The 24,860-nt window shown below is 41.5% G+C and overlaps 1 protein-coding gene and 1 pseudogene across 1 annotated transcript in view; one reads left to right on the top strand and one right to left on the bottom strand.

Annotated features, from left to right (window-relative positions):
* LPL (lipoprotein lipase) overlaps positions 1 to 16,918 on the top strand; it is a 31,072-nt gene extending 14,154 nt beyond the window's left edge. The window contains exons 6-10 of the mRNA XM_054717234.1: positions 198 to 440; positions 2,522 to 2,642; positions 3,361 to 3,543; positions 5,169 to 5,273; positions 15,246 to 16,918. Of these exons, the coding sequence (XP_054573209.1) occupies positions 198 to 440; positions 2,522 to 2,642; positions 3,361 to 3,543; positions 5,169 to 5,273; position 15,246 (653 nt within the window). The 3' untranslated portion in view covers positions 15,247 to 16,918. The remainder of the gene's footprint in view (positions 1 to 197; positions 441 to 2,521; positions 2,643 to 3,360; positions 3,544 to 5,168; positions 5,274 to 15,245) is intronic.
* A 5,996-nt stretch (positions 16,919 to 22,914) lies between these two features.
* On the bottom strand, positions 22,915 to 23,690 carry LOC103299569 (keratin, type I cytoskeletal 18-like; annotated as a pseudogene).
* Between the last annotated feature and the right edge of the window lie 1,170 nt (positions 23,691 to 24,860).

Genomic DNA, 24,860 nt, shown 5'->3' with positions numbered 1-24,860 from the left:
TGCATCCTAGGTATGTGCCCTGGCCAGAATTGAACCTGAAGCCTTTTGGTGTACGGGACGATGCTCCAACCAACCGAGCTACCCAGCCAGGGCCTGAGGTCATTTTATACTTAAGACTGCACCTAAACATTCTAGACGAGGCACTCATTGAGGACTTCCACAGAGTTGAAATTTTCTTTGCTTCCCTTTTTCGCCAGATGTGGACCAGCTGGTGAAGTGCTCCCATGAGCGCTCCATTCATCTCTTCATTGACTCGCTGCTGAATGAGGAAAACCCCAGTAAGGCCTACCGGTGCAATTCAAAGGAAGCCTTTGAGAAAGGGCTCTGCCTGAGTTGCAGAAAGAACCGTTGCAACAACGTGGGCTATGAGATCAATAAGGTCAGAGCCAAGAGAAGCAGCAAAATGTACCTGAAGACTCGTTCTCAAATGCCTTACAAAGGTAAGCTCGAGACTGCTGTAAACAGCAAAATCAATTTGATCCCATTTTTTTTTGTCATGCTCATTGCATCACACATACTGATGCTGTTCATTGCAACAGAGATGATACAATGATGTTACTAAACACTGAGCCCAAATTGTTCATTGGCAGAGAGGGAGTTGCATGGATCCACTTTACTGAAGCTCTGAATTCCTGTTGCCAGGAAGGTCCAGCGCACAGCCTGCCTGCCCTGTGCAGCAGCGCTGCTGGCCACCCTCCTCTGTAATCATGACCGTTAGCATGGGCCAGCCCTTTAGTACAAGATTCAGAGCTAATTTAAAACCATCCATCCAGAGTCAGCAAACTCACCACTTGCTTTTGTACATAAAATTTCCTTCTTTTGTTGTTTGTTTTCTTTTCTTACAAAACCTTGTGTCGAGGGCTGACTTCCAATAGATCACAGTGAGGGAGCTGCTCTGCTACGTACAGAACCCTGACCCAGAAGCAGGTCGTCTACGAATGGTTTAGCACCAGGTTCCCCATGAATGTGTGTTGTGTGAAGGGTGGGGGTGTACATAAAGTTTTATTAGAACCAAGTCACATGCATTTGTTTCTGTATTGACTAAGGCTGCTTTCCTGCCACCATAGTGATGTTGAGTAGTTGGGACAGAGACTGGATGGCCTACAAAGCCTAAAATATTTACCCCCTTGCCCTTTACAGAAAAAGTTGGCCAGCTCCTAAAGTTTGCTTTAAGTGAAGGCAAGAACCACCTGTATTTTAAAATGTAATTCCTGGGAGGGGAGAATATATTAAACCTCCTAAGGTATTTGCATTTCAATATGAATTTGTTCATAGTTGAATTTAGAGCAAGACCTACAGGAACTGAGGAGAGACAGGAGAGGGGATAATCAGGTACCTGGCCAGAAGGACTAACATCAGAAATTCTAGCTTATGTGCAGCCAATGGAAGTCCAAGGGAAGGAATGATATTAAAGAAAATAGATGTGACAGAGGCATCTGTTTGTGAGGTGGTTTGTAAAAATCTGCAGAGGTGCATTTGGTGGCCTGGAGGCTTGGAGCTCCTGTAATTTAAGGAAACTTTTTAAGTCATGAGCGAACCCTTCGTTTCCCTGACTCTTCAGAATGAGGAAGCACATACAGTGACACAGTAACAAGTGCCAAGGAAGCGTGTGTGAGGTGTAGAGGAGACCAGGCATTCTGCGTGGTGCCACTCAGTGCTCCACCAGTGTTTCTGGGCACTCTGGCAGCCCCGGCTTTTCCTGCTTCAGTCTGTGGTGATGCCTGCAAGGGCTCCATTTAACATCAAATTCTGTTTCTCTTCACCCTGTAGTAGCTTAGTCTGCTGCCTCTCCTAGCCCTTATTGTCTCCTCCATTCCATCTTCTCAGGGTTTTTGGTAGAGATGGGTAGAGCAGGGAGGAGATGTTCAAGTTCAAAAGCTGTCTCTAACGCAGAATGCATTAGGAACTGATAGTCTTTATGGCCTCACTGGTGATCCAACAAAACAAGTCTTATTGTGAGACTGCTATATACCTACTACTGTGCTAGACGATGGGGGAACAGAGCATGAACATGATCCTCTGACCTGGAAGAGCTTAAACACAGGGTAGGGAGGTCAGTCATACCCACTAAGCATGAAGAAACATAGTCACATACAGTGACTCAGTAACAAATGCCAAATATGCCTGGTATAGAAACTTAGGGACATGTTAGCCAAGAAAGAGGTGGAGTGCATGGAGAAAGCATCATGGGTAATTTGGCATCTTGATTTAATCTCTCAAGTACCCCATCAACGATGACTACTTTCTAGGACTGCTTGGCAATTCAGATATACCTGGATTTTTCCTCTCCACTGCAACCCCACTTTTCTGAAAGAGAGCGGAAGTCAAGGTTTGACTTTTCTAGTCGCGAACACTGTATAAACATGAAGAAATCTTTTTAAGCCACACTGATAGTCGTGTGTGAGCACTTCCTACTTGATCACTAGTGAAACCCTGTCTGTGGCTCTGAATTGCCTGCTTTTGGGGGCTGTGATGTTTCCATAAAGACTGACCAGCACTTGTTTCTATTTTCTCCCTGCAGTCTTCCATTACCAAGTAAAGATACATTTCTCTGGGACTGAGAGTGACACACAGACCAACCAGGCCTTCGAAATCTCTCTGTATGGCACCGTGGCCGAGAGTGAGAACATTCCCTTCACCCTGTGAGTAGCCGCATGCATGGCCTCCAGCACGTGGGTTTGCCACGGCCCTGCTACCTGCCAGAGCCATTAGTCTGAGGAGCAGAAGAGGAGTAAGACACCTAGAAAAAGAAATATTAAAGAGAATTTTAAAAAAATCGATATGCCATTATATACAGTGGTGCATATAATGGCATAGATTAGAAACAAAGTAAGTGTCCAACATTGAGGCCATGGTGAAGTGAATTGTGATTTAACAAATCAACAAAATCAACCTAGCCTCTAAAAACTATAATGATATAAAACTAGGTAAAACATGCCAAAAGTAGAAGGCAAAATATGTAGTGAACAAAGAAAGAATAGAGAATTTTATGTACACTGTGATTGTTACAAAACCAACACATGTTCACATATCAATACAAAATGGAAGAGAATATATAGAAATGAAAATAATGTCTCTGAATAATTGGCTAATGGATTTTGTCTTTTAAAATTGTGTAAAATGGTTCATATTACTAGGATAAAAGTTGGAACTGATGAAAGGGATGGAGATATCTTTCGAAATACACTAAATGCCATTGACATTCATCTTGAATATTTTGTTGGACATTTTTTGCATTTTTAAAATACCCTCCCTCTCCTCCAACAATAAAGCTATTTGTATCTTGGGAGGAAGAAAAGGGAAAAAAAACAACACACTTGATTCCCAGAACTAACCAAATATGTTGATTTTTGTATTCAGGCCTGAAATTTCCACCAATAAGACGTACTCCTTCCTCATTTACACGGAGGTGGACATCGGAGAACTGCTGATGTTGAAACTCAAATGGAATAGCGACTCCTACTTCAGCTGGTCCGACTGGTGGAGCAGCCCTGGCTTTGCCATTGAGAAGATCAGAGTGAAAGCAGGAGAGACTCAAAAGAAGTAACTACCTTTATTTTTCTCCACTCCCTTTAGACTCACTGTAATGCCATTACCTAGAGATAGTGTTTCTGGAGCCTTCAACACTCAGATGAAATTTAGTGAGCTTTGTCTTTAAGACGATATCAGCTAGTAAGTGAAATAAGTCAGATAGGGAAAAGTGGATGCCATATGATTTCACTTACATGTGGAATCTAAAAAACAAACAACAAAACAGAAACAGATTCATGGATACAGAGAACAAACTGATGGTTGATAGATAGGAGGGGGGTTGAGGGGGCTAGGTGAAAAAGGGGAAAGGATGGAGAAGTACCAGTTGGCAATTACAAAATAGTCATGGGGATGTAAAGTACAGCATAGGGAGTATAGTAGATAATATAGTAATAACTATATATGGTGCCAGATGGGCACTAGACTTATCAGGGGGAATCATTTCATAAATTGTATAAATATCTATTCACTATGCCAGGGGTCCTCAAACTTTTTAAACAGGGGGCCAGTTCACTGTCCCTCAGACTGTTGGAGGGCCGGACTACAGTTTAAAAAAAACGATGAACAAATTCCTCTGCACACTGCACATATCTTATTTTGAAGTAAAAAAACAAAACGGCAAAAACACCCGCATGTGGCCCGCGGGCCGTAGTTTGAGGACGCCTGCACTATGCTATATACCGGAAACCAATACAATATTGCATGTCAACTGTAATTGAAAAAACAAAAACAAAACAAAACGATGTCATCTAGATAATGACACCTATAATTTTGGGGGGAGTGTTCCTTAATTACCACACCAGGGAAGTAACAGTATTTCTGAATTTCATGAAAAGACAACATAAGCCCCGCATCGGTCACAGTTACGTGTGAGCGCTGAGATGAGAAGTGGGGAAACTCAGTTTCTCATTTCTCACTGCTTCTTGCAAGCACAGAGCCGGTGTGGAAAGAACCTCGGAGATGTTACTTTCACATTCAAAGATTAGAACCAACCTCTGCAAGAAGGATGAGATGCCAAGATAATCTCACCCTGACTCCCCAGTCCCACCCTACACTTATCTATACAATGAATTGCATAGAGAGCCCCGTAGGATTGAAAACTTTTATACGAAATGTACAGGGGTGTTGCAACCTACAGTGCTAATATAATATTGTTAGTAAAAATATGACTTTAAAACTTAGGATTGATAAGTATTTCTCTTTGGTCATTTTCTTTTATAACTAATAATAATAATAATAATAATAATAGGGCGTGGCTGGAGGAGCAGAGCATTCCGTTCTGTAGCAGGGCCAGTTGGAAGCTGGTTTGCGAGTTCCCTAAGGCAGACACTCAGAGGCAGTGAAACAGATCTTGTACCATCCCTTGGTGAAAACCTGGTGATTTTAAGGATTCTCCAGAGTGTTGTATGCCAGCTGCATTGATGAACTGACTTCATTGCTGAACAGTTGGTTAGGTCCTCAAATAACCCTCTGATTAGATGTCTTGCTGACCAGAATGGTCCGTGTGTAAACAGTTAATTATTGGAAATATTAAAAAATTAATCAGACCAGTCACGTGGGATTTAAATAGCCCTGGTTTCTGAACGGTCTTTTTCATTGTTCCAGATGGCATGTTCACGTCCCTTTTCCCCCCACAGGGTGATCTTCTGTTCCAGGGAGAAAGTGTCTCGTCTGCAGAAAGGAAAGACATCTGTGGTATTTGTGAAATGCCACGACAAGTCTCTGAATAAAAAGTCTGACTGGTGAGCATCATGGGCTAAAGCTCTCGGGGCATCCCTCACGTGGAACGCAGGACTTCACTGATTGTTGTGATCAGAACCTTCCAGAGGTCTTCTTTAGCCCTTCCGTACACACATCAGCCTGGTCCATTTGTTTTTTATCTGTCTCTTAAAATTTTTTTTTTTTTTTAAATATTTTTATTGAGGTATTATATGTGTACATATCTTACTATTACCCCCCACCCCACACCCACACATGCCCTCCCCCCCCAGAGTTTTGCGTCCATTGTTTATGCTTATATGCATGCATACAAGTCCTTCGTTTGATTTCATAACTCCCCCACCTTTCCAAACTTTCCCCCTGTACTTTGAAAGTCTGTTTGATGCTTTACTGACTCTGTATCTATCTTTTTGTTCACCACTTTATAATGTTCTTTACTATCCCTAAATGAGTGAGATCATGTGGTATTTTTCTTTCATTGACTGGCTTATTTCACTTAGCATAATGTTCTCCAATTCCATCCAGGTTGCTGCAAATGATGAGAATTCCTTCTTTTTTATGGCAGCATAGTATTCCATTGTGTAGATGTACCACAGTTTTCCGATCCAGTCATCTGCTGATGGGCACCTAGGCTGTTTCCAAATCTTAGCTATTGTAAATTGTGCTGCTATGAACATAGTGGTGCATATATCCTTTCTGATTGGTGTTTCTAGTTTCTTCGGATATATTCCCAGGAGTGGGATTACTGGGTCAAATGGGAGTTCCATTTTCAGTTTTTTGAGGAAACTCCATACTGTTCTCCACAGTGGCTGCACCAGTCTGCATTCCCACCAGCAGTGCACGAGGGTTCCTTTTTCTCCACATCCTCGCCAACACTTGTTGTTTGTTGATTTGTTGATGATAGCCATTCTGACAGGTGTGAGATGGTACCTCATTGTTGTTTTGATTTGCATCTCTCGGATAATAAGTGACTTTGAACATGTTTTCATGTGTCTCTTGGCCTTCCTTCTGTCTTCTTTTGAAAATATTCTGTTTAGGTCTGTTGCCCATTTTTTTATTGGATCATTTATCTTCCTCTTATTAAGTTGCATAAGCTGCCTGTAGATGTTGGAGATTAAACCTTTATCAGTGATAGCATTTGCAAATATGTTTTCCCATGCGGTGGGCTTTCTTGTTGTTTTGTTGATGGTTTCTTTTGCTGTAAAAAAGCTTTTTATTTTGATGTAGTCCCATTTGTTAATTTTCTCTTTAGCTTCCATTGCCCTAGGGGCAGTGTCAGTGAAGAAGTTCTTTTGGCATATGTCTGAGATTTTGTTGCCTGTGGAGTCCTCTAGTATTTTTATGGTTTCCCGTCTTATGTTTAAGTCCTGTATCCATTTTGAGTTTATTTTTGTGTATGGTGTAAGTTGGTGATCTAGTTTCATTTTTTTGCATGTATCTGTCCAGTTTACCCAACACCATTTATTGAAGAGACTGTCTTGACTCCATTGTATGTTCATGCCTCCTTTGTCAAATATTAATTGAGCATAGTGGTTTGGGTCGATATCTGGGTTCTCTATTCTGTTCCATTGATCAATATGTCTGTTCTTGTGCCAGTACCAGGCTGTTTTGAGAACAGTGGCTTTGTAATACAGCTTGAAATCTGGTATTGAGATCCCACCTACTTTATTCTTCTTTCTGAGGATTGCTGAGGCTAGTCGGGGTCTTTTTTTATTCCAGATGAATTTTTGGAGAGTTCTTTCTAGGTCTGTGAAATATGCTGTTGGTATTTTGATGGGGAGTGCATTGAATCTGTAGATTGCTTTGGGTAGTATGGACATTTTAATGATGTTGATTCTACCAATCCAGGAACATGGTATGTTCTTCCATCTGTTTACGTCTTCCTCTATCTCTTTTTTCAGTGTCCTGTAGTTTTCTGCGTATAGGTCTTTTACCTCCTTAGTTAAGTTTATTCCTAGGTATCTTAATTTTTTTGGTGCGATGGTAAATGGGATTGCTTTTTTAGTCTCTCTTTCTGTAAGTTCATTATTGGTGTATAGAAAAGCCATAGATTTCTTGGCGTTAATTTTGTATCCCGCTACATTGCCGAATTCATTTATTAAGTCTATTAGTTTTTTGATGGAATCTTTTGGGTTTTTTATGTACAATATCATGTCATCTGCAAATAAGGACAGCTTCACTTCTTCTTTTCCAATTTGGATGCCTCTTATTTCTTCTTCTTGCCTAATTGCGATAGCTAATACTTCCAGTACTATGTCAAACAGGAGTGGTGAGAGTGGGCATCCCTGTCTTGTTCCTGTTCTTAGGGGAAATGGTTTTAGTTTTTGCCCATTGAGTATGATGTTTGCTGTGGGTTTATCATAAATAGCTTTTATTATGTTGAGGTACGAGCCTTCTATTCCCACCTTGTTGAGAGTTTTTATCAAGAAAGGGTGTTGGATTTTGTCAAATGCTTTTTCTGCATCTATTGATATGACTATGTGATTTTTATCTCTCAATTTGTTTATGTGATGTATCACGTTTATTGATTTGCGGATATTGTACCATCCTTGCATTCCTGGAATAAATCCTACTTGGTCATGGTGTATTATCTTTCTGATGTACTGCTGGAGCCGATTTGCTAGAATTTTGTTGAGGATTTTGGCATCAATGTTCATGAGGGATATTGGCCTGTAATTCTCTTTCATTGAGTTGTCTTTATCTGGTTTTGGTATTAGGGTGATGCTGGCTTCATAGAAGGAGCCTGGAAGTGTTCCTTCATCTTGAATTTTTTGGAATAGTCTGAGGAGGATAGGTTTTAGTTCTTCCTTGAAAGTTTGATAAAACTCTCCTGTGAAGCCATCTGGCCCCGGGCTTTTGTTTGCCGGAAGCTTTTTGATGACTGCTTCAATTTCTTCCATAGTTACTGGCATGTTGAGCTGTTTAGAATCTTCCTGATTAAGTTTTGGAAGGTTGTATTTTTCTAGGAATATGTCGATTTCCTCTAGGTTGTCCAGTTTGTTGGAATAGAGTTGTTTGTAGTATTTTGTAACAATCCTTTGTATCTCAGCGGGATCTGTTGTTATTTCACCTCTTTCATTTCTGATTTTGTTTATTTGGGTCCTCTCTCTTTGCTTCTTGGTGAGCCTGGCTAGAGGTCCATCAATCTTGTTTATCCTTTCAAAGAACCAGCTCTTGGTTTTGTTGATCTTTTGTATTGTTTCTTTGGTCTCTATGTCGTTTATCTCTGCTCTGATCTTTATTATTTCTTTCCTTCTGCTTACACTGGGCTTATCTTGTTGCTCTCTCTCTAACTCTTTGAGTTGTTGGGTTAGGTAATTTATTACCATTGTTTCTTGTTTTTTGAAGTAGGCTTGTAGAGCTATGAACTTCCCTCTCAGGACTGCTTTCATTGTGTCCCATAGATTTTGGATTGTTGTGTTTTCATTGTCGTTTGTTGCCATGATGTTTTTTATTTCTTCCTTGATGTCTTTGGTAACCCAGTCATGGTTTAATAACATGCTGTTTAGTCTCCAAGTATTTGATTTCTTTGGGTTGTTTTTATTGTAGTTGATTTCCAGTTTTATGCCACTGTGATCTGAGAAGATACTTGATATGATTTCTATCTTCTTGAATTTGTAGAGACTTTGCCTATGTCCTAACATATGGTCTATCTTTGAAAATGACCCATGTGCACTTGAGAAGAATGTATATTCTGTGGCTTTGGGGTGAAATGTTCTGAAGATGTCGATTAATTCCATCTGTTCTAGTGAGTCATTTAGGTTTGATGTTTCTTTGCTGATGTTTAGTTTAGAGGATTTGTCCAATGGTGATAGTGGGGTATTGAAGTCTCCTACTATGATTGTATTACTGTCAATCTCTCCTTTGATATCTTCCAGGAGTTTTTTAATGTATCTTGGTGCTCCTGTATTGGGTGCATATATGTTTACCAGAGTTATTTCTTCTTGTTGGATTTCTCCCTTTAGTATTATGAAGTGGCCTTCATTATCTCTTGTTATGTCCTTCACTTTGAGATCTAATTTGTCAGATATAAGTATTGCAACCCCAGCTTTTTTTTCATTTCCATTTGCCTGGAAAACCTTTTTCCATCCCTTTACTCTCAGTCTGTATGCATCCTTTTTTTTGAGGTGGGTTTCCTGTAGACAGCAGATATCTGGGTTTTGTTTTCTTATCCAGTCTGTTACCCTGTGTCTTTTGATTGGGGCATTCAATCCATTTACATTTAAAGTTATTATTGATAGGTACTTATTTGACGCCATTTTTATTCTATACCCCTGTGTACCTTCTTTGCTTCCTATTTCTTTCTTTTTTTTTTTTTTTTTTACAGCAGACCCTTTAGCATTTCTTTCATTGCTGGTTTGGTGGTGATAAACTCCCTTAGTCCTTTTTTGTCTGTGAAGCTCCTGATTTCACCTTCAATTTTGATTGATAGCCTTGCTGGGTACAGTATTCTTGGATTTAGACCCTTCCTTTGCATGACTTGGTATATTTCATTCCATTCCCTTCTGGCCTGATGAGTTTCTGTTGAGAAATCAGTTGCTAGTCTGATGGGGGTTCCTTTGTATGTAACTGTCTGTCTCTCTCTGGCCGCTTGTAAGATTCTTACTTTGTCGTTGGTGTTTGCCAACTTAACTATAATGTGCCTTGGCGTCGGTCTTTTGGGGTTCATTTTGCTTGGAACTCTGTGAGCTTCTTGGATTTGTGTGGGTTTTTTCTTCCCTATATCAGGGAAGTTTTCTGTTATTATTTCTTCAAACAGGTTTTCTATTCCTTGCTCAGTTTCCTTTCCTTCTGGCACCCCTATTATCCTGATGTTGTTTTGTTTTGTATTGTCCCGAAGTTCCCTTACGCTCTCCTCAATCTTTCTAATTTTTGTTTCTAGAAGCTGTTGTAATTGGGTATTTTTTTCCATCTTGTCTTCTAGCTCACTTATGCGGTCCTCTGCTTCATCTAGTCTACTCTTGATGCTTTCTATTGAGTTCTTTACAGCAGCAATGTCATTTTTCATTTCTTCTTGGTTCTTCTTCATTTCTTCTTGGTTCTTACTCATATTGTCGAATTTGTCTTCCATCCTTTTCAGCCACCCTATGATCATTTCTCTGAATTCTTTCTCTGATAGGTTGTTTGCCTCTAAATCGTTTACTTCCTTTTCTGGTGATGCCTGTTTCTCTTTCCTGTGGGGGCTGTTTCTTTGTCTCCCCATGGTCTCTCTTCTCCGGATGTCTGGTTATATAGATTTCTCTCTCTGGCGTTGATTTAAAGGTATAAAATACAACACAACCAGGCACAACAGACAAGGCACTGAACAGAATTGTATTCACGATATTAATAACCTCCAATAAAGGTAACCACCAGAGAAAGACAAATTAGGGAATAGGAGTGGAAGAGGGAGAGTAAAAAGAAAGAACAACAACGAAAAAAAAAAACAAAACAAAACAAAAAAAACAACGAGTGTGAATCTGAACTTGGGAAAAGAGCAGAAAGAAAGAAAAGAAAAAGAAATAACAGAAAAGAAAAATAAAAGAAAAAAAAAAGTAAGAGAGACAAGAATGATACTAAGAGAGAAAAGGGGAACAAACTATATATATGGGGAGTAAACTCCACTAGAACAACCACTATTCCCAGCAAATTCCAGCAACACGAGCCTGGAGATTAATACAAACTGCAACAGCAGCTAATATCAAGTGAGGCAAGGGAAAACAAAAGTAAAAAACAAACAAAAACAAAGCAAACAAAAGAACCAACCAAACCAACAAAAAGAATAATCAAAACAATCTCATAAAAAAGCATAAAAATTCAATCTAATCAACATTCAAGCAAACAACAACAAAAGGCCCGAGAGAAAAATAATTTTTTTAAGGTAGTGTAGAGAGAGGTTTGTATGGATTTGGAGCAGGGGGTTGGGAATTAGATAATATAAGTAGGGTGAAGTTTTAGCAGGGAGTAAACTGAAAAAGTAGGGAAAATCTAAAGCCAGAAAGGGTTAAGATAAACTGGGGACCAAAATGGGAAAGGTTGGGAGGAGAGTGATGGCATAATGTTAGCTTTGAGATAGGGTAAAACGATTGTAAGGGAAAGATGCAAATCGAATGTAGGACACTAATCCAAAAAAAAAAGAAAGAGAAAATCAAATGACATTAAAAAAAAAAAAAGTAAAATAATAGTAATAATAGTGTTGATTGAAAATAAAAATGTAATAATTAAAAAGGTGAAAATCGAGTGAGGAAAAAGAAAAAAAATTAGTTTCTTAAGTAAAAGATGCAAAAAATGAAAATAAAAAAATATGAGAATAAAAAATTTTAAAAATTGAAAAAAGAATTGAAAATTAAAAAATAGGAAGACTAAAATGTGCAGTAGCGGCTGTCATTCACTTCCTCTATTATTCTGTTTGGTACGCCTTTTTCCCAGTCTGGGCGGTATTTCAGTTCAGCTTCATTCCAGGGCTCCTCAGTGTTGGAAGCCAGTCCTGCTTTTTAAGCCAGCCGTGTCTTAATTTCTCGTATTTATTTTTAATTACACCAGAGACAATTAGCGTTTCAGCCCCTGGGTGGCAGTGTTTCTGAATTGACTTCCGGGCCTCTCTAGCTCTTTTTTTTTTTTTTTTTTTTTTTTTTTTTTTTCCCCTCTATGGCACTCACTACTGGTTTGTGGAGGTATGCGCCTCAGAGCTGCCTCTCTGATGGTCACACGCAGCTCTGGTCCCCAGGTTCCGAAAAAACACCTTCCCCCTGCAGTCTTTCAGGGTTTCCGCCTGGGTTTACCTCTGTATTGGGCTTAGCAATCAGAGTCGGAAAGAGCCCAGGTGTGCGGACCGTGGGTCTGTGCCCCAGACTAAGGAGCCTGCACTCCTTTGAAAATTCTTAGTCTGACCCTCCTCGTCAGATTAAAATGAGTTGCTTTCAAGAGGTCACTTCTGTTAGCAGCTCAGAAGACCCCCCTCCTCATTCACGGATCAGGGCAGTTCCAACTGCCGCCGATTTTTCTAGGCACAGACCTCCCGGCTCCTGCCGGTCCTGCGGTCCTGCGGCTGCCGCGCTTCCCTCACCCAGCGCTTCCCTCACCCACCGCGGGGATTAGAAACCGCCCCTCATTTCAGGCGAAATCTGACCTTTCCGTGGTGCAGTGAAGAGTTTCTTTGAATCCGAATGTTTGCGCTGATAGGGGACCGGTGGTCTGGTGCTCCCAGCAGCTCAGTGTTTGCAGTTGTCGCGGAAAGTCAGGTTTCCACGAAAATCCTTCTTTCCTTGCAAGATGGCGAGGCGCCCGGCGAGCCCGCAGCTCCAGGAGGGGACCCAGCCCCTGTGGGTGCTGCGCGGTCAGAGGAACACTGCCCAGCACTCCCCCGCCTTCTCCTGGAGTTTAGCTGTCCCTTGGCTTGCCCACATACACTCCCTCTGCGAGCCTCTGCTGCTCCGACTCTCCGCCCCAGGAACAGACTCCAAACCCGACTCTATTCCGTCGCCATTTTTCTCTAAAATTTTTTTTTTTAAAATTAATTTCAGAGAGGTAGGGAGAGAGAAATAGAAACATCAATGATGAGAGAGAAACATTGATCGGCTGGCTGCCTCCTGCATGCTCCACACTGGGGATTGAGCCTGCAACCTGGTATATGTCCTAGGAGTCGAACCGTGACCTCCTGGTTCATAGGTCAATGCTCAACCACTGAGCCACACTGACTGGGCTTTTCTTTCTCTGTTCTTTCTGCCAGCTCTGACCTTCATTCCTGGCACACTTTTTAGATTTTATTTCATTTCTTGAACAGCCACAAAATCTTCACTTTTTTTCGAAAACACTGGGTTCAGTGTTTTCCCTGTGCTGCGTCCCTGCTACCTTTATGACCCCGTGTGCGGAGCATACAGCACAAGTGAGTAGTCATGTGGCTGTGGATGCAGCTCCTCCCAGGAGAGCGAAACATCAGCTGCAGCCACATGGTCCTTCAACGATGCTCTCAGTGCCAGCCGACTCGGACAGAGAGCCAAAGGGGCAGCCACCGAGCATCCACCTCAAAACTCTAAAGATGGGGAGTTAACGGGGTGAGAGTGTAGGAGGCTGGTCTCCTTTCCACCTCAGAGCAGCTCCCTGGCTCTTTCCTACCTGACCTTGAAGGCTAATCCACGTGGCAGCTGTCAGCTGAATCTTTCCAGAGCGTCAGTACTAAGTGGAGACTAAGCATGTGACCTTCCCCATCCCTTCCTGCATTCCTGCACTGTGCCACCTCCATTCCTCCACGCATTCCCCTGTCAGGCGCCAAGTGCTAATGCGAGAGGCAGGCAGGGAGAAAGAGGAGAAAGCTTAGATCGTGCCCTACAAGCCAGTGACACAAGGAGCAATGGGAAAGGCTGGCCACAATGTTATCTGGAAAGAGAAAAAGCAATTGCTTTTGGGTTTGTCTTCTCCCAGTTACATTTGTAGACAAAAGTACAGAATAAGAATTGCCTAATCAGAAAAAAACATATTAAAGACCTACATGGAATATCTGTATTATTTTTAATTTCTATTTTTAATGTAATGTATCCATGGATAATTATAGATTATGGGCAGATTAGGAAAAAGAGGCAAAATGAACATCACTGTGACTCTATCACCCAGGGACAACCCCCAATTAACATTTTAATATACAGGCAGATCTCGCTTTATTGTGCTTCCCAGATAATGCGTTTTTAATAAATTGAAGGTTTGTGGCAACCCTGCACCAAGCAAGTCTACCGATTCTATTTATCAACAGGCTCAGATGATGGTTAGCATTTTTAGCAATAAAGCATTTTTAAATAAGGTATGTGCATTGATTTTAGACATAATGCTATTGCACACTTAATAGACTGAGCAAGCATGTCAAACTCGTGGCTGGTGGACCCTGTGGCCCTCCAGCCACGAGTTTGACATGCTTGTTAAATTTTCTATGCACTGGGAAACCAAAATATTCACGTGACTCACTTTAATGTGACACTCACTTTATTGCAGTGGCCTGGAACTAAACCCGCAATGTCTCTGAGATATGCCTGTTGTATTTTCAGACTTTCTCTATGCATATATAGTACGTATGTATTTTAGATTATTTTACAAAAATGGAATCCAGTGGCAAGGTGAAGCCATCTGGATTACAAACATTACTGTAAGACACTCAAGATAAATAGTTAGTGGCATAGAGACTGTTCTAATAACAGGTTCATTGCTTTGTTTTTCCTCATCACAAATTTGAGGCAAGTTCACATTTGCTTTAACTCTTAGAAAGGGACTCATATGTGAAGTTTTAGACATGAATTTATGTCACATACAAACATACACAAACATACATGTACACACACATTCTCCCCAAAATATTCACAACTTTAAATCTATATGTCAAAGTAAAAACAAATAAACCACAAATTAGGAAATCGTTCCATCTGTTTATAAGGTATTTCTAGTCATATTATTTATAAGTAATAAGAATTTACCTGAGAAAGTCTAATGATACAGTCCTCATCTGATTATAGGATTGCTGAGACAACAAATACTTAGGCAGCATTTTTTAAATGCATCTGAACTTATCTAGGAGGTCATTATGAACCAAACTAGCAACCTTTTGCATTTTCCTTCTGTGACTAAGTTAATCAATCAACCAAGTTTCTTTTTCCGATATAACTCTTTAGAAGTCTCATATCACAAGAAAAAAACACACACAAAAAACCACCCACACAAACCAGGCATTTCGTTTGGCAAGTTTAGAAGTAAGACATCTTCCTAAATTTCGAAACCACTGGGTTCAGTGTTCTGAGAATGAGAGTCTTTATTGGAACATGGCTGAGTAGGTGATACAGTGCCTTTCCGCTCTAGGAAATGCAACCTTGCTCTGACCCATTTTCCACGTCTTCCCTGGTTTATTCTCACTTTCGTTTTGACCTTTCAGTTGAAATCTTTTTCATCCTGAAGGTGGTGGGGGAGGGGAGAGGGTTGTAAAACACTAAACAGGTAATAAATCACCCTTCTCTCTCTCTCTCTTTTCTTTTTCTCAGAATCTGCAGAAGGAAGAACAGCACATGAATTCTGTGAAGAATGAAGTAACTTTTACAAGAGATGCCCAGAGCTTTGGGTGGTTAAAAGTGAAATTTCCTGAGTATTAATCCCAGCTATCCTTGTTAGTTATCTTAAGAGACAGTCTCAAATAATAAAAAGTGGCTAATTTAATTTGAGGAGTACAGTGGCCAAATAGCACACCTTGACACATTAAAAAACAAAACAAAAAACCCCCAGCAGATAGGAAAAGCACTGCATTTTGTCCTTTGAGAAAGGAATAAGAATTTTTTGGGGCTTGTGGTAAAATAATAAACTTCTTTATGTAGTGATATTAGCCATAGCCTACAATTGATTAGAACCTCATATTTTAGTTGGAACTCTGCATTTTCGGGATCCATACATTCTCAAAGTTTACTCCAAGCCTGAGTAGAAAATAATTTTTTATGGCCTGAGTGCGACTTATTTCCTTACTCGTCAAACACCTGCCTTTTTTGGGAATGGCTGCCCTCTTGCCATTGGTTGCAGCCCAGGAGTTAACCAGGAACCAGCGACTGGAGGGAGGAGTGGAGAATGGAGTTGACTGAACCTTTAACACTTCCTGTGGTTGGTTGCATCATAACTGTTACAAATTAAAGGAGATATAAAATTTAGAACAATTAAGTCTTAAAAGGCTTTACAGTTTATTGCTTAATCTCTCCCCTCCTTTTCTAGCTTTGTCTCCAAGTTATATTTTAACAGTGTTCCCTGAGTAGGTGTTAAAATGAGCCTGTCGCACTTAGCTGACACATCATTTTCACTACGGAGAAGGAAAATGATCCCATAATTTTAGCATCAGGTTTCCAAACTATATTCACCGATGTGAAGTTGTTTAATATCCAATGGTTTCTATTCGGCTTTAGGCTTATCTCGGCCCTTCTTCAGCCATACTTTGAGTAGGACTCTTTCTTCCCTGGCTTTGAGAAGAAAATGTGTCCCACGTCAAAATTCTGCATCACTCAAACGTCTACACATTTTAGACCAGGACCACGTTTACTAAGTAGAGAGATGGAAAAGTCACCGGGACATATTCACAAACAGTGCTTAAAACCATCGGGCGTGATGAAAAGAATCCTCAATGGCCACGGCCACATGAAATGTCATGAGAATTGTTTTTAACAACTAGTCAGGAGTGAGTGAGCAATTATTTATAAAATAGATCTCCTGCGTTCAGAATGCTTTTCTATCTATTAATATAAAATGAAGTCAAATATCTCAGAGGCTATTGCTGGGAATCTAAACTGTGAACACGTGCGGGCACTTGAACACATGCATACTCACATATGAAGCACCGTGTACGTTACTTATGCAGTGCGGCTCGGAAGGTGAATGATCACAAGATGTATTGGGGTTTGTTGGCTTAGAAATGGTTCCGGAGTTCCATAACTCTGCCCTTCATCTGAGAAATATGGTTGTACAGAGTAGGACGAATGTTGTGATTGGTATCAGCCGGTTTGGCGTGAATTCTCTCTAAAAATAAATGTTGCGTGATTCGTGGTTGGCATCCCCCTTTATTGTAATTCATTAATTTTCTGGATTTGAGTGCATAAACTTAAGAACATCTGAATCAAATCGGTGCATGGCCCTGGGAACTCTGGCTTCTGTGGACTTCACTATATATTATATATTAACAATGCTCTGGCTTTACGTGTTATTTATTAGCTGTAAATATATGTGTGTATGTGTAAAAGGGTTGTACATATGGGAAAGGTCGTCATGGCTATCTGCATTTATAGGTGTGCGGTGCTAACTTTGTACATGTCTTTATCGGTGACAGTCTCACTGAGCCAACCGACTCTGATGAAGAAATACAATAAAATGGGCTTTAAGAAAAACAACTTTACTTAACCATGTGAAGTTTTAATAAAATTGACATTTTATTACAACACTAAGTCATTATTTTGTATAATTTTAGTCCCCTAAAGTAGAAATTTATTCTTAGGGCAGATTCATTCAGTAAATTTTTACTGAGTAACCACTATACTTAGTAAAAAATATGGCTTCTAAAATAAGAGTGCACATTATGTACATTTTTTTATATTGACATTTGTACAGGGCCATACTTAGAGACCCTTTATTTATTTATTTGTCACTAAATTACAGCCCATGGGCCAAACAAATCCACTGTGACTTATTTTTCCATGGCCCACAAGCTAAGAATTTTTTTAAAAAATAATTTTTTTATTTTTCAATCACAGTTGACATACAATATTATATTAGTTTCAGGTGTATAACATAGTGATTAGGCATTTATATAACTTATGAAGTGATCACCTTGATAATTCTAGTACCCATCTGACACCATACATAGTTATTATAATACTAGTGGCCCAGTGCTCGAAATTCGTGCACATTAAAAGGGAATTAATTAGAGGAAATACTTTAATATTGCTATTTGCCCTTTCTCTATAATAGAAGTGTCAGAGATGAAAGAAAATTAGTAAAATGTATATGAAAATCTTCCTCCTATCAGAGTAGGGGCACTCCGAGGGACCCAGAGTCAAGTCCCTGCCCACCCGTGTGCACCTCAAAATTGCGCAAGACCCAGACCTGGCTGGTCCCACCCCTACTGGGCGAGATCCAGACCCAGCCGGCCCCACCCCTGTCAATCCCTGCCAGGCGGGGGGCACAGCCTTAGGTCCCCTGGACTGGTGCTGGGCAGGGGGCACAGCCTCAGGACCCCCATCAAGCCCTGCTGGGTGGGGAGCACAGTCTCAGATCCCTGCTGATTGCTCGATATGGCTCATTATGGGAACCCCTCCTCCACTGTGGGCACAACCATCTTGTGATTGCATGACAAAGTGAGGGTCAATTTGCATATTACCTCTTTATTATTACATTATTATTGACTATTGGCTTCATCCAGAAGGTTGTCTGGAAGGATGTCCAGAAGGTCGTTTGGCTGTCTGGTGTAATTAGCATATTACGCTTTTATTATTATAGATTTCCTGTGCTGTACTTTACATTACTATGACTCTTTTTATAATTGTCAATTTGTACTTTTTAATCCCTTCACTTTTTTCACCCATCCCCTGACCCCCTCCCATCTGGGAACCATCAAAATGTTCTCTGTATCTGTGAGTTTGTTTCTGTTTTGTTTGTTGATTTATCTTCTTTTTTAGTTCCACATATAAATGAAATCATATGGTATTTGTCTTTCTCAGTTTGACTTACTTAGCATATTACTCTTTAGGTCCATCCATGTCTTAAAGATCCTTTAAACTAACTACAGAGGAAAATGATGCAGACTTTTTCCTAAGTAAAATACAGAGAACTTTCCTCACCAGCAGGATACTTTTTTACAAGCAAAATATTAGATTAATATAAAGATATCTTTGACCATTTTCTGGAATAAATTGTCTCTTTCTGAGGTCTAAATAACTAGCTACAAAGAAATTGGCATTTATGCAATAAAATGAACTACTTGGGATGGGAGGTACATTTTTTTAGAACTTTGCTTTGGGCTGTCTTGATAGTGAAAAAGAACATACAATAGCACCCACACAACTGAGTAGGGATTGCTTCTTCTTTTTTTGTTTTGTTAATCCTCATCTGAGGATATTTTTCTATTGATTTTTAGAGAGAGTGTAAGGGAGAGGGAGAGACAGAGAGAAACACTGATGTGAGAGAGACACATCAATTGGTTGCCTCCTGCATGTACCCCTACCTGGGTCGGGGAACTTGCAATCAAGGTACATGCCCTTGACTGGAATCAAACCAGGGACCTTTCAGTCTGTGGGCTGACGCTCTATCCACTGAGCCAAACCAGGTAGGCAATAGGGATTACTTCTTAGTACAATCAGGAAGAATTTAGTCCAGAAAACAATTGTTTCAGTGGTCACTGACCCAAAACTTCATTGTCAGTTAGGCATAAGGTCTTCTGGAGCTGGGGTCACCCTGACAAGAAGAGACTCCCCAGTTTACACTTTCCTCACTGCCCATCAATACCTGTTGATATAATAAGAAATGGCAATGTGAAATGGTGTAGCCACTCTGGAGAATAGTTTGGCAGTTTTTTAAAAACTTAATTATAGAATTTAACCCATGTGACCCAGAAATTCCATTACTTGGGTATATATCGGAGATAAATGAAAACATATGTCCACAAAGATTTGACAGAAATGTTTCTAACAGCCCCAAAGTAGGCCAAATGTCCATATATTGGTGAAGAGATAAACAAAATGCCCATATGAATGAATATTATTCTGAAATTAAAATAACAAGCTGATGATACATACTACAACATGGATGCACCTTGAACACCTCTTGCTATAGGAAGGGACTAGATGCAAAAGACTACATACTGTATGATTCCATTTGTATGAAAATTCCAGAAAAGGCAATTTATAGAGACAGTAGACTTAGTGGTTGTCTGGGGATTGGAGTTGGAAAAGCAATTGATTACAAATGGATATAAGGCCTTTTGGGAATGATGAAAATTAGATTGTGGTTATGATCCCATAACTCTGTAACTTGCTAAAAGTCATTGAATTGTACACTTAACGTAAGTCAATTATATGGCATGTAAATGAAAAAATGTGTATGCCTAGACCTGTGGGGATAGACATGACCACATGCTGCATATGTGACCTATGAAAACTGTACTTTGGGGACACACCTCTCTGGCCCCTAGAGGAGGAACCTCTGTAGTGCTTACACACCATCCTCTAATGCCAGCCCTGAATATCCCAGGTGCCCAGCATATGGCAGTTTGTCATAAGCGAAGGCAGTCAATAATCTTGATCTGATTCAGTTAGATTACAGGCCCATTTGTGATGCATTTCTCTTACTTTAGAAATGCTATTGTCTAGAAAATTATACTCTGAAATGCATCTTATTGGGAATTTTCCATAATTAGCATATCATTAAATAACCATTTTTTAGAAGTAGCAGTATTATTAGAAACCACCTAATACAACACACTCATTTTATAGTTGATACTAGAGGCCCAGTGCATGAATTTTTGCATGGGTGGGGTCTGGCTGGGGTGGATTGGGGCCAGGCCTGTTGGGAGGAGAAGACGGCAAGAGGTTGGCCAGCAGGCCCGCCCCAAATGGGGCCTGATCAGGGACTGGCTGGCTGAGGGGAGAGGCCGTGGGTGATTGGCTGGCGGGCCCCGACCCTGATTGGAATGGGGGGGGCTGATTGGGGGCGGAGCTGGCTGGCGGAAGGGGCCGTGGGCTGATCGTGGTGGTGGGAGCCCATCGGGAGTGGGGCCGGCTGGGGGAGGGGCCGCAGGTGGTTGGCTGGCCGGCCCTGACCCTGATTGGGGTGGGGTGGCTGATCTGGGGTGGGGCTGGGTGGGGGGAGGGGCTGCAGGAGGTTGGTTAGTTGGCCCGCCTGAGGGGAGAGGCCGTGGGTGATTGGCTGGTGGGCCCTGCCCCTGATTGGGGTAGGGGGAGTGATCAGGGGCAGGGCTGGTCGGGGGCAGGGGCTGCTGGCCAATTGGGGTGGGACGGTCTGATCAGGGGTGGGGCCAGCTGGGCGGAGGGGCTGCAGGAGGTTGACCGGCTGGCCCCACTGCCCCCATTGGGCCGGTTCACTGGCCACAGTGGGTGTCATAGCGACTGGTCATTCTGGTTGTTATAGCGTTCTGGTCGCTGGCTTTTTATATATATAGATAATAAGCTCAAAGAGGTTAGGTGATTTGCCTGACATTGTAGTTCTAGTTAGTAACACACACGGACCTGGAACTGGTTCTTACTGAATAATACTCAGTGTATCCACATTTGTTCACATCCTTCTATTTCCTAAATACATTCTAAACTACATGCTTAATTATAAGTTTGCTTCATATACAAACCTAGCACAATACATTTATCATTAGATTCTAATGATTAGAAGATGCATGCCTTGGACTTCTAATAGGATAAAAGTATGTGTGTGGTGGTGAGCGTACCCACTGAGGGCACTCTGTACCATGGATACCAACTAGTTCATCACACCTCAAATTTTTATTTGTCATCACAGTGTCCTAGACAGAGGAACCACGAGGCTGCAGATCAAATGTGTGTAGAACAGTTGGAATAGTGTAGCAACCAGCCGTCAGGTTGGTCCCCAAAATTTTCACTTCCTGGTATTTGCATGCTTGGGCAGTTTCCTCCCACACTGATCACTGTGACCAATGCCACTCAGCAGAAGCGACGGTGTGTCACTCCCAAAATAAGGTGATAACAGGTCTGTCACTTGCAGTCTGGTTGCCCTCCTGTTCTCTCTCTCTCTCTCTCTCTCTCTCTCTCTCTCTCTCTCTCTCTCTCTCTCTCTCATCACTTGCTCTGGGGAAGCAACCACAAGGTCAGCTCAGAAGTGGCTCCACAAGAGCCAGGCGGGCATCAGAGACAGCAGCCCCCACCAAGAGCTTGAATGCAACCTCATGAGAGACCCAGCAAAACACTCCCAAATCCTTGACCCACAAAAATTGTGAAATAATGTATATTGTTTGAAGCTGGTAAATTTGGGGATGTTTTGTTATGGAGCAATAGAAAAAAATTCGCATAGTTTACTTTACTTGATAGGTGACCCTCCAATAGTTATTCATAAATTTGAACGTTTAGAAAACCATGTTTCAAAAGAATCAGGGAAGGTTACATTTTGAAAGAACCCTCTTTCCCTCTCTCTTGCCTTTCTTTGGCAGGGCAAAAGAAAATGCAAATCAGCTCTTTGATTTCTATTTCTGTTGTGTTTCATTTTTGTTTTTACAAAATGATACACTACTTCCACATAATAGGATTATTTATAGAGTCATAGCCCCAATGAGATTTGGGGTTAAGAATAACTAATGAACTTACCAACTACATTCTTCCCTTCTTTCCCACAGAATTGCCATCTAGAAAACTGGTTTCACACACGAAATCTTAGGAGATTCCTGTGGCTTAGAAATTCTTTGTGTTTGAGTTAGCTATCCTCTCTGGCCAGTTTTTATCCAGTAGCATGACTGCAAGTCAGTATGTGGTCTCCCTTCTGTTATTACACCCTTCAATTCAGGGACTGGGAGCTTTCTGAAGAGACATGCCAAGTCCTTGTTGAGATCTTTCCAAGCAAGTCAAGGTGAAGGGACAAAATAACCAGTCAACATTTGCCTCACAGGTGCTAACCATGTTTATTGAATATCTTCTCGTGTTCCAGACACTATGATACATGTGGTAAATATTGTCTCACCGAGAGCCTGGTTGCTCCAGAGATAGGGGACAACCTAGAGGAACGCTGAGCAGGCCTCAGGCTCTCAGCTATCCACAAACCTGGAGACTTGGGATGTAACGGGAAGGAGTGAGAAGAGATTAACTTAAAAATTGGTGCATTGGCTGGGTGGGTTTTTCCTGTGGCCATGCACATGCTTGTGCATGACTCTCCATAGCTTTGGCCACCATGTCACTGAACAAATCACAGCATGTTTCCTTTTGCCACACCTGGGAGAGGTTGCTGACTCCTGCACCAATTTCTAGACCAGGGATTTCCCTGCTGGGACTCAGATTAGCTTCTTATTGGTTTGATTTCCCAACCCACACTTTCTTCATGTAAAGTGTTATGAGCCATATATTTTGTTTTCCTAGTACCTTAAACTAAAATAAGTAAGTTTTTATAAAATATGTAATGATCTCTTAAGACATTTAGAGACAGTTAGTTATTAATGCTCTAGAAACAGAGTCTCTTCTGAGCCACAATGTCCACCATGATCTTGCTGAGGTCCTGAGATTTGGGTGCATTTATTTTCACAGTCAATCCAGAGTTGGCAAGCTGGTTTTGTAGACAATTTCTTCTTCAAGAAGAGCAGCTCCTTATTGAGAGTCTCAATCCCTGTCTCCAGCTGCAGTCAAGTGACATTGGGGTCATCAATGACCTTTCAGAGCCTATTGACGTCACTCTCCAAACACTGGTGCATGGCCGGATCTGTCTCATACTTGACTCTGAAGTCTTCAGCAGCAAGACGGGCATTGTCAATCTGTAGAGCAATATGGGCATTGTCCACAGAACTTGCAAAGATCTGAGCCCTCAGGGCCTTGATGGTTTTGAAATAATAATGCCCCCGTCTTTGACCTGGGGTCTCTTCTCCAGGTGTTCCTGGATTTTGCTCTCCAGTCTCTGATTATCAGCCTCAAGGCTCCTGACTTTCTCCAGGTAGGAGGCCAGGCAGTCATTCAGGCATTGCACAGTCTCCTTCTTATTCTGGATGCTCCTTATGCCCACCAGAACCGTGCCATCCCCGTAGCCAGGCCCTGGGACCCCCAGTTGCCCTGCCCACTGGTAGAGTAAGACACAGAAAACCAGGAGCCCAAAACCTCAGCACCTGCATAGATGCTGGCTGTGCTGCTGGCTGGATGGCCGGGTGGCTGGGCTATTTATTGCACAGAGCCCTGCATTCCGAAGTTTGTGGAGAAGTTGGAGTGCTGAAGTTGGGTGCTGAAGCTCATGCTGTTCAGGGAGGAAGGTGAGAAGCTGAAAGCGAGGTCCAAGCAGCAGATGAAAAGTAATGTTTGAGCTACCTTGTCACCAGTGTTTCAGTGGTCAGTTTCATTTATTTTCTTTCATTTTTATATATTTTTTGAAATGGGGCTTTGACTAGCAGTACCACTTTACCAACTTTCTGACTGATTAGAGGATTTTAATCTCAATCAACTGTCAGATGATGAACCTGATAAATCCAGTAAAAGTACATGGTAGGAGGGGTAAAAAGGAGAGAATTGGAAGTAGGGAGGAAGGAGAGAAGTTAGTTTGCAGAAGTCAAGTCTATTCTAAATTGAGACTCTCCTTGCCACTTGACCTTTGGATTTCACAATATTGGTATTTTTATTGGACTACAGTCACTTAGTCTCTGATATCAAATATGGCCTCCATAACTCACTCGCAGGTGTAAGAAGCATAACGGAGTAAAGAATGTGGGCTTTGCAGCAGCTTTTGCATATGAATGGATCGCCGCTTAACCTAGAAACCAGTTCAGACAGCTCCAAAATCTCCAAATCCCAAGCAGGGAGGAGAGGACTGGAATTCTCCTGTAGCCCCGGCAGGGTGGACTCAGACAGTAGCTGACCTGCACCCCATTGGAGATCCAGAAACCAGTGTACCTAGTGGTCAGTGTGAGACACAGATTTCAACTCCTCACATCCATAAGTGACACATTCAGGAGGCGGACTCAGAGAGCACCAAAGCCCCACTGAAACAAGTCCTGCACCAGAAGCGTGTCTCCAGCGCAGCAGTTATAAACACAGCGGATCCCCACAGCCAATTGGCCTGGAGGACAATTTCTCCCAGTGTACCAACAGCAATCAAGGCTTAACTAAACCAAGACTTTGCACTCAGCTCATAAAGGGGTGCACCAAGACCGTCCACCTCAGGTGATTGGGGAGGCTGAGCTACTGGCCCTATAGGTCACCTACCACACAAAGCTACTCCATCAACACAGGGAAGCAGCCAAAATGCGGAGGCACAGAAACATGTCACCAATGAAAGAAATGGAGGAAAGTAAACTACGGGATGATATAGAATTCAAAACCACATTTATAAGGTTACTCAAGAATCTTATAAAAACTGTGGAGAAACTTGATGAGAACTTCAAGGACCTCAATGAGAATGTCAAAAAAATG

This window comes from Eptesicus fuscus, chromosome 6 (genome assembly GCF_027574615.1).
Source record: "Eptesicus fuscus isolate TK198812 chromosome 6, DD_ASM_mEF_20220401, whole genome shotgun sequence".
NCBI classification, from domain to species: domain Eukaryota; kingdom Metazoa; phylum Chordata; class Mammalia; order Chiroptera; family Vespertilionidae; genus Eptesicus; species Eptesicus fuscus.
This window is presented reverse-complemented; position numbering and strand designations above follow the sequence as displayed.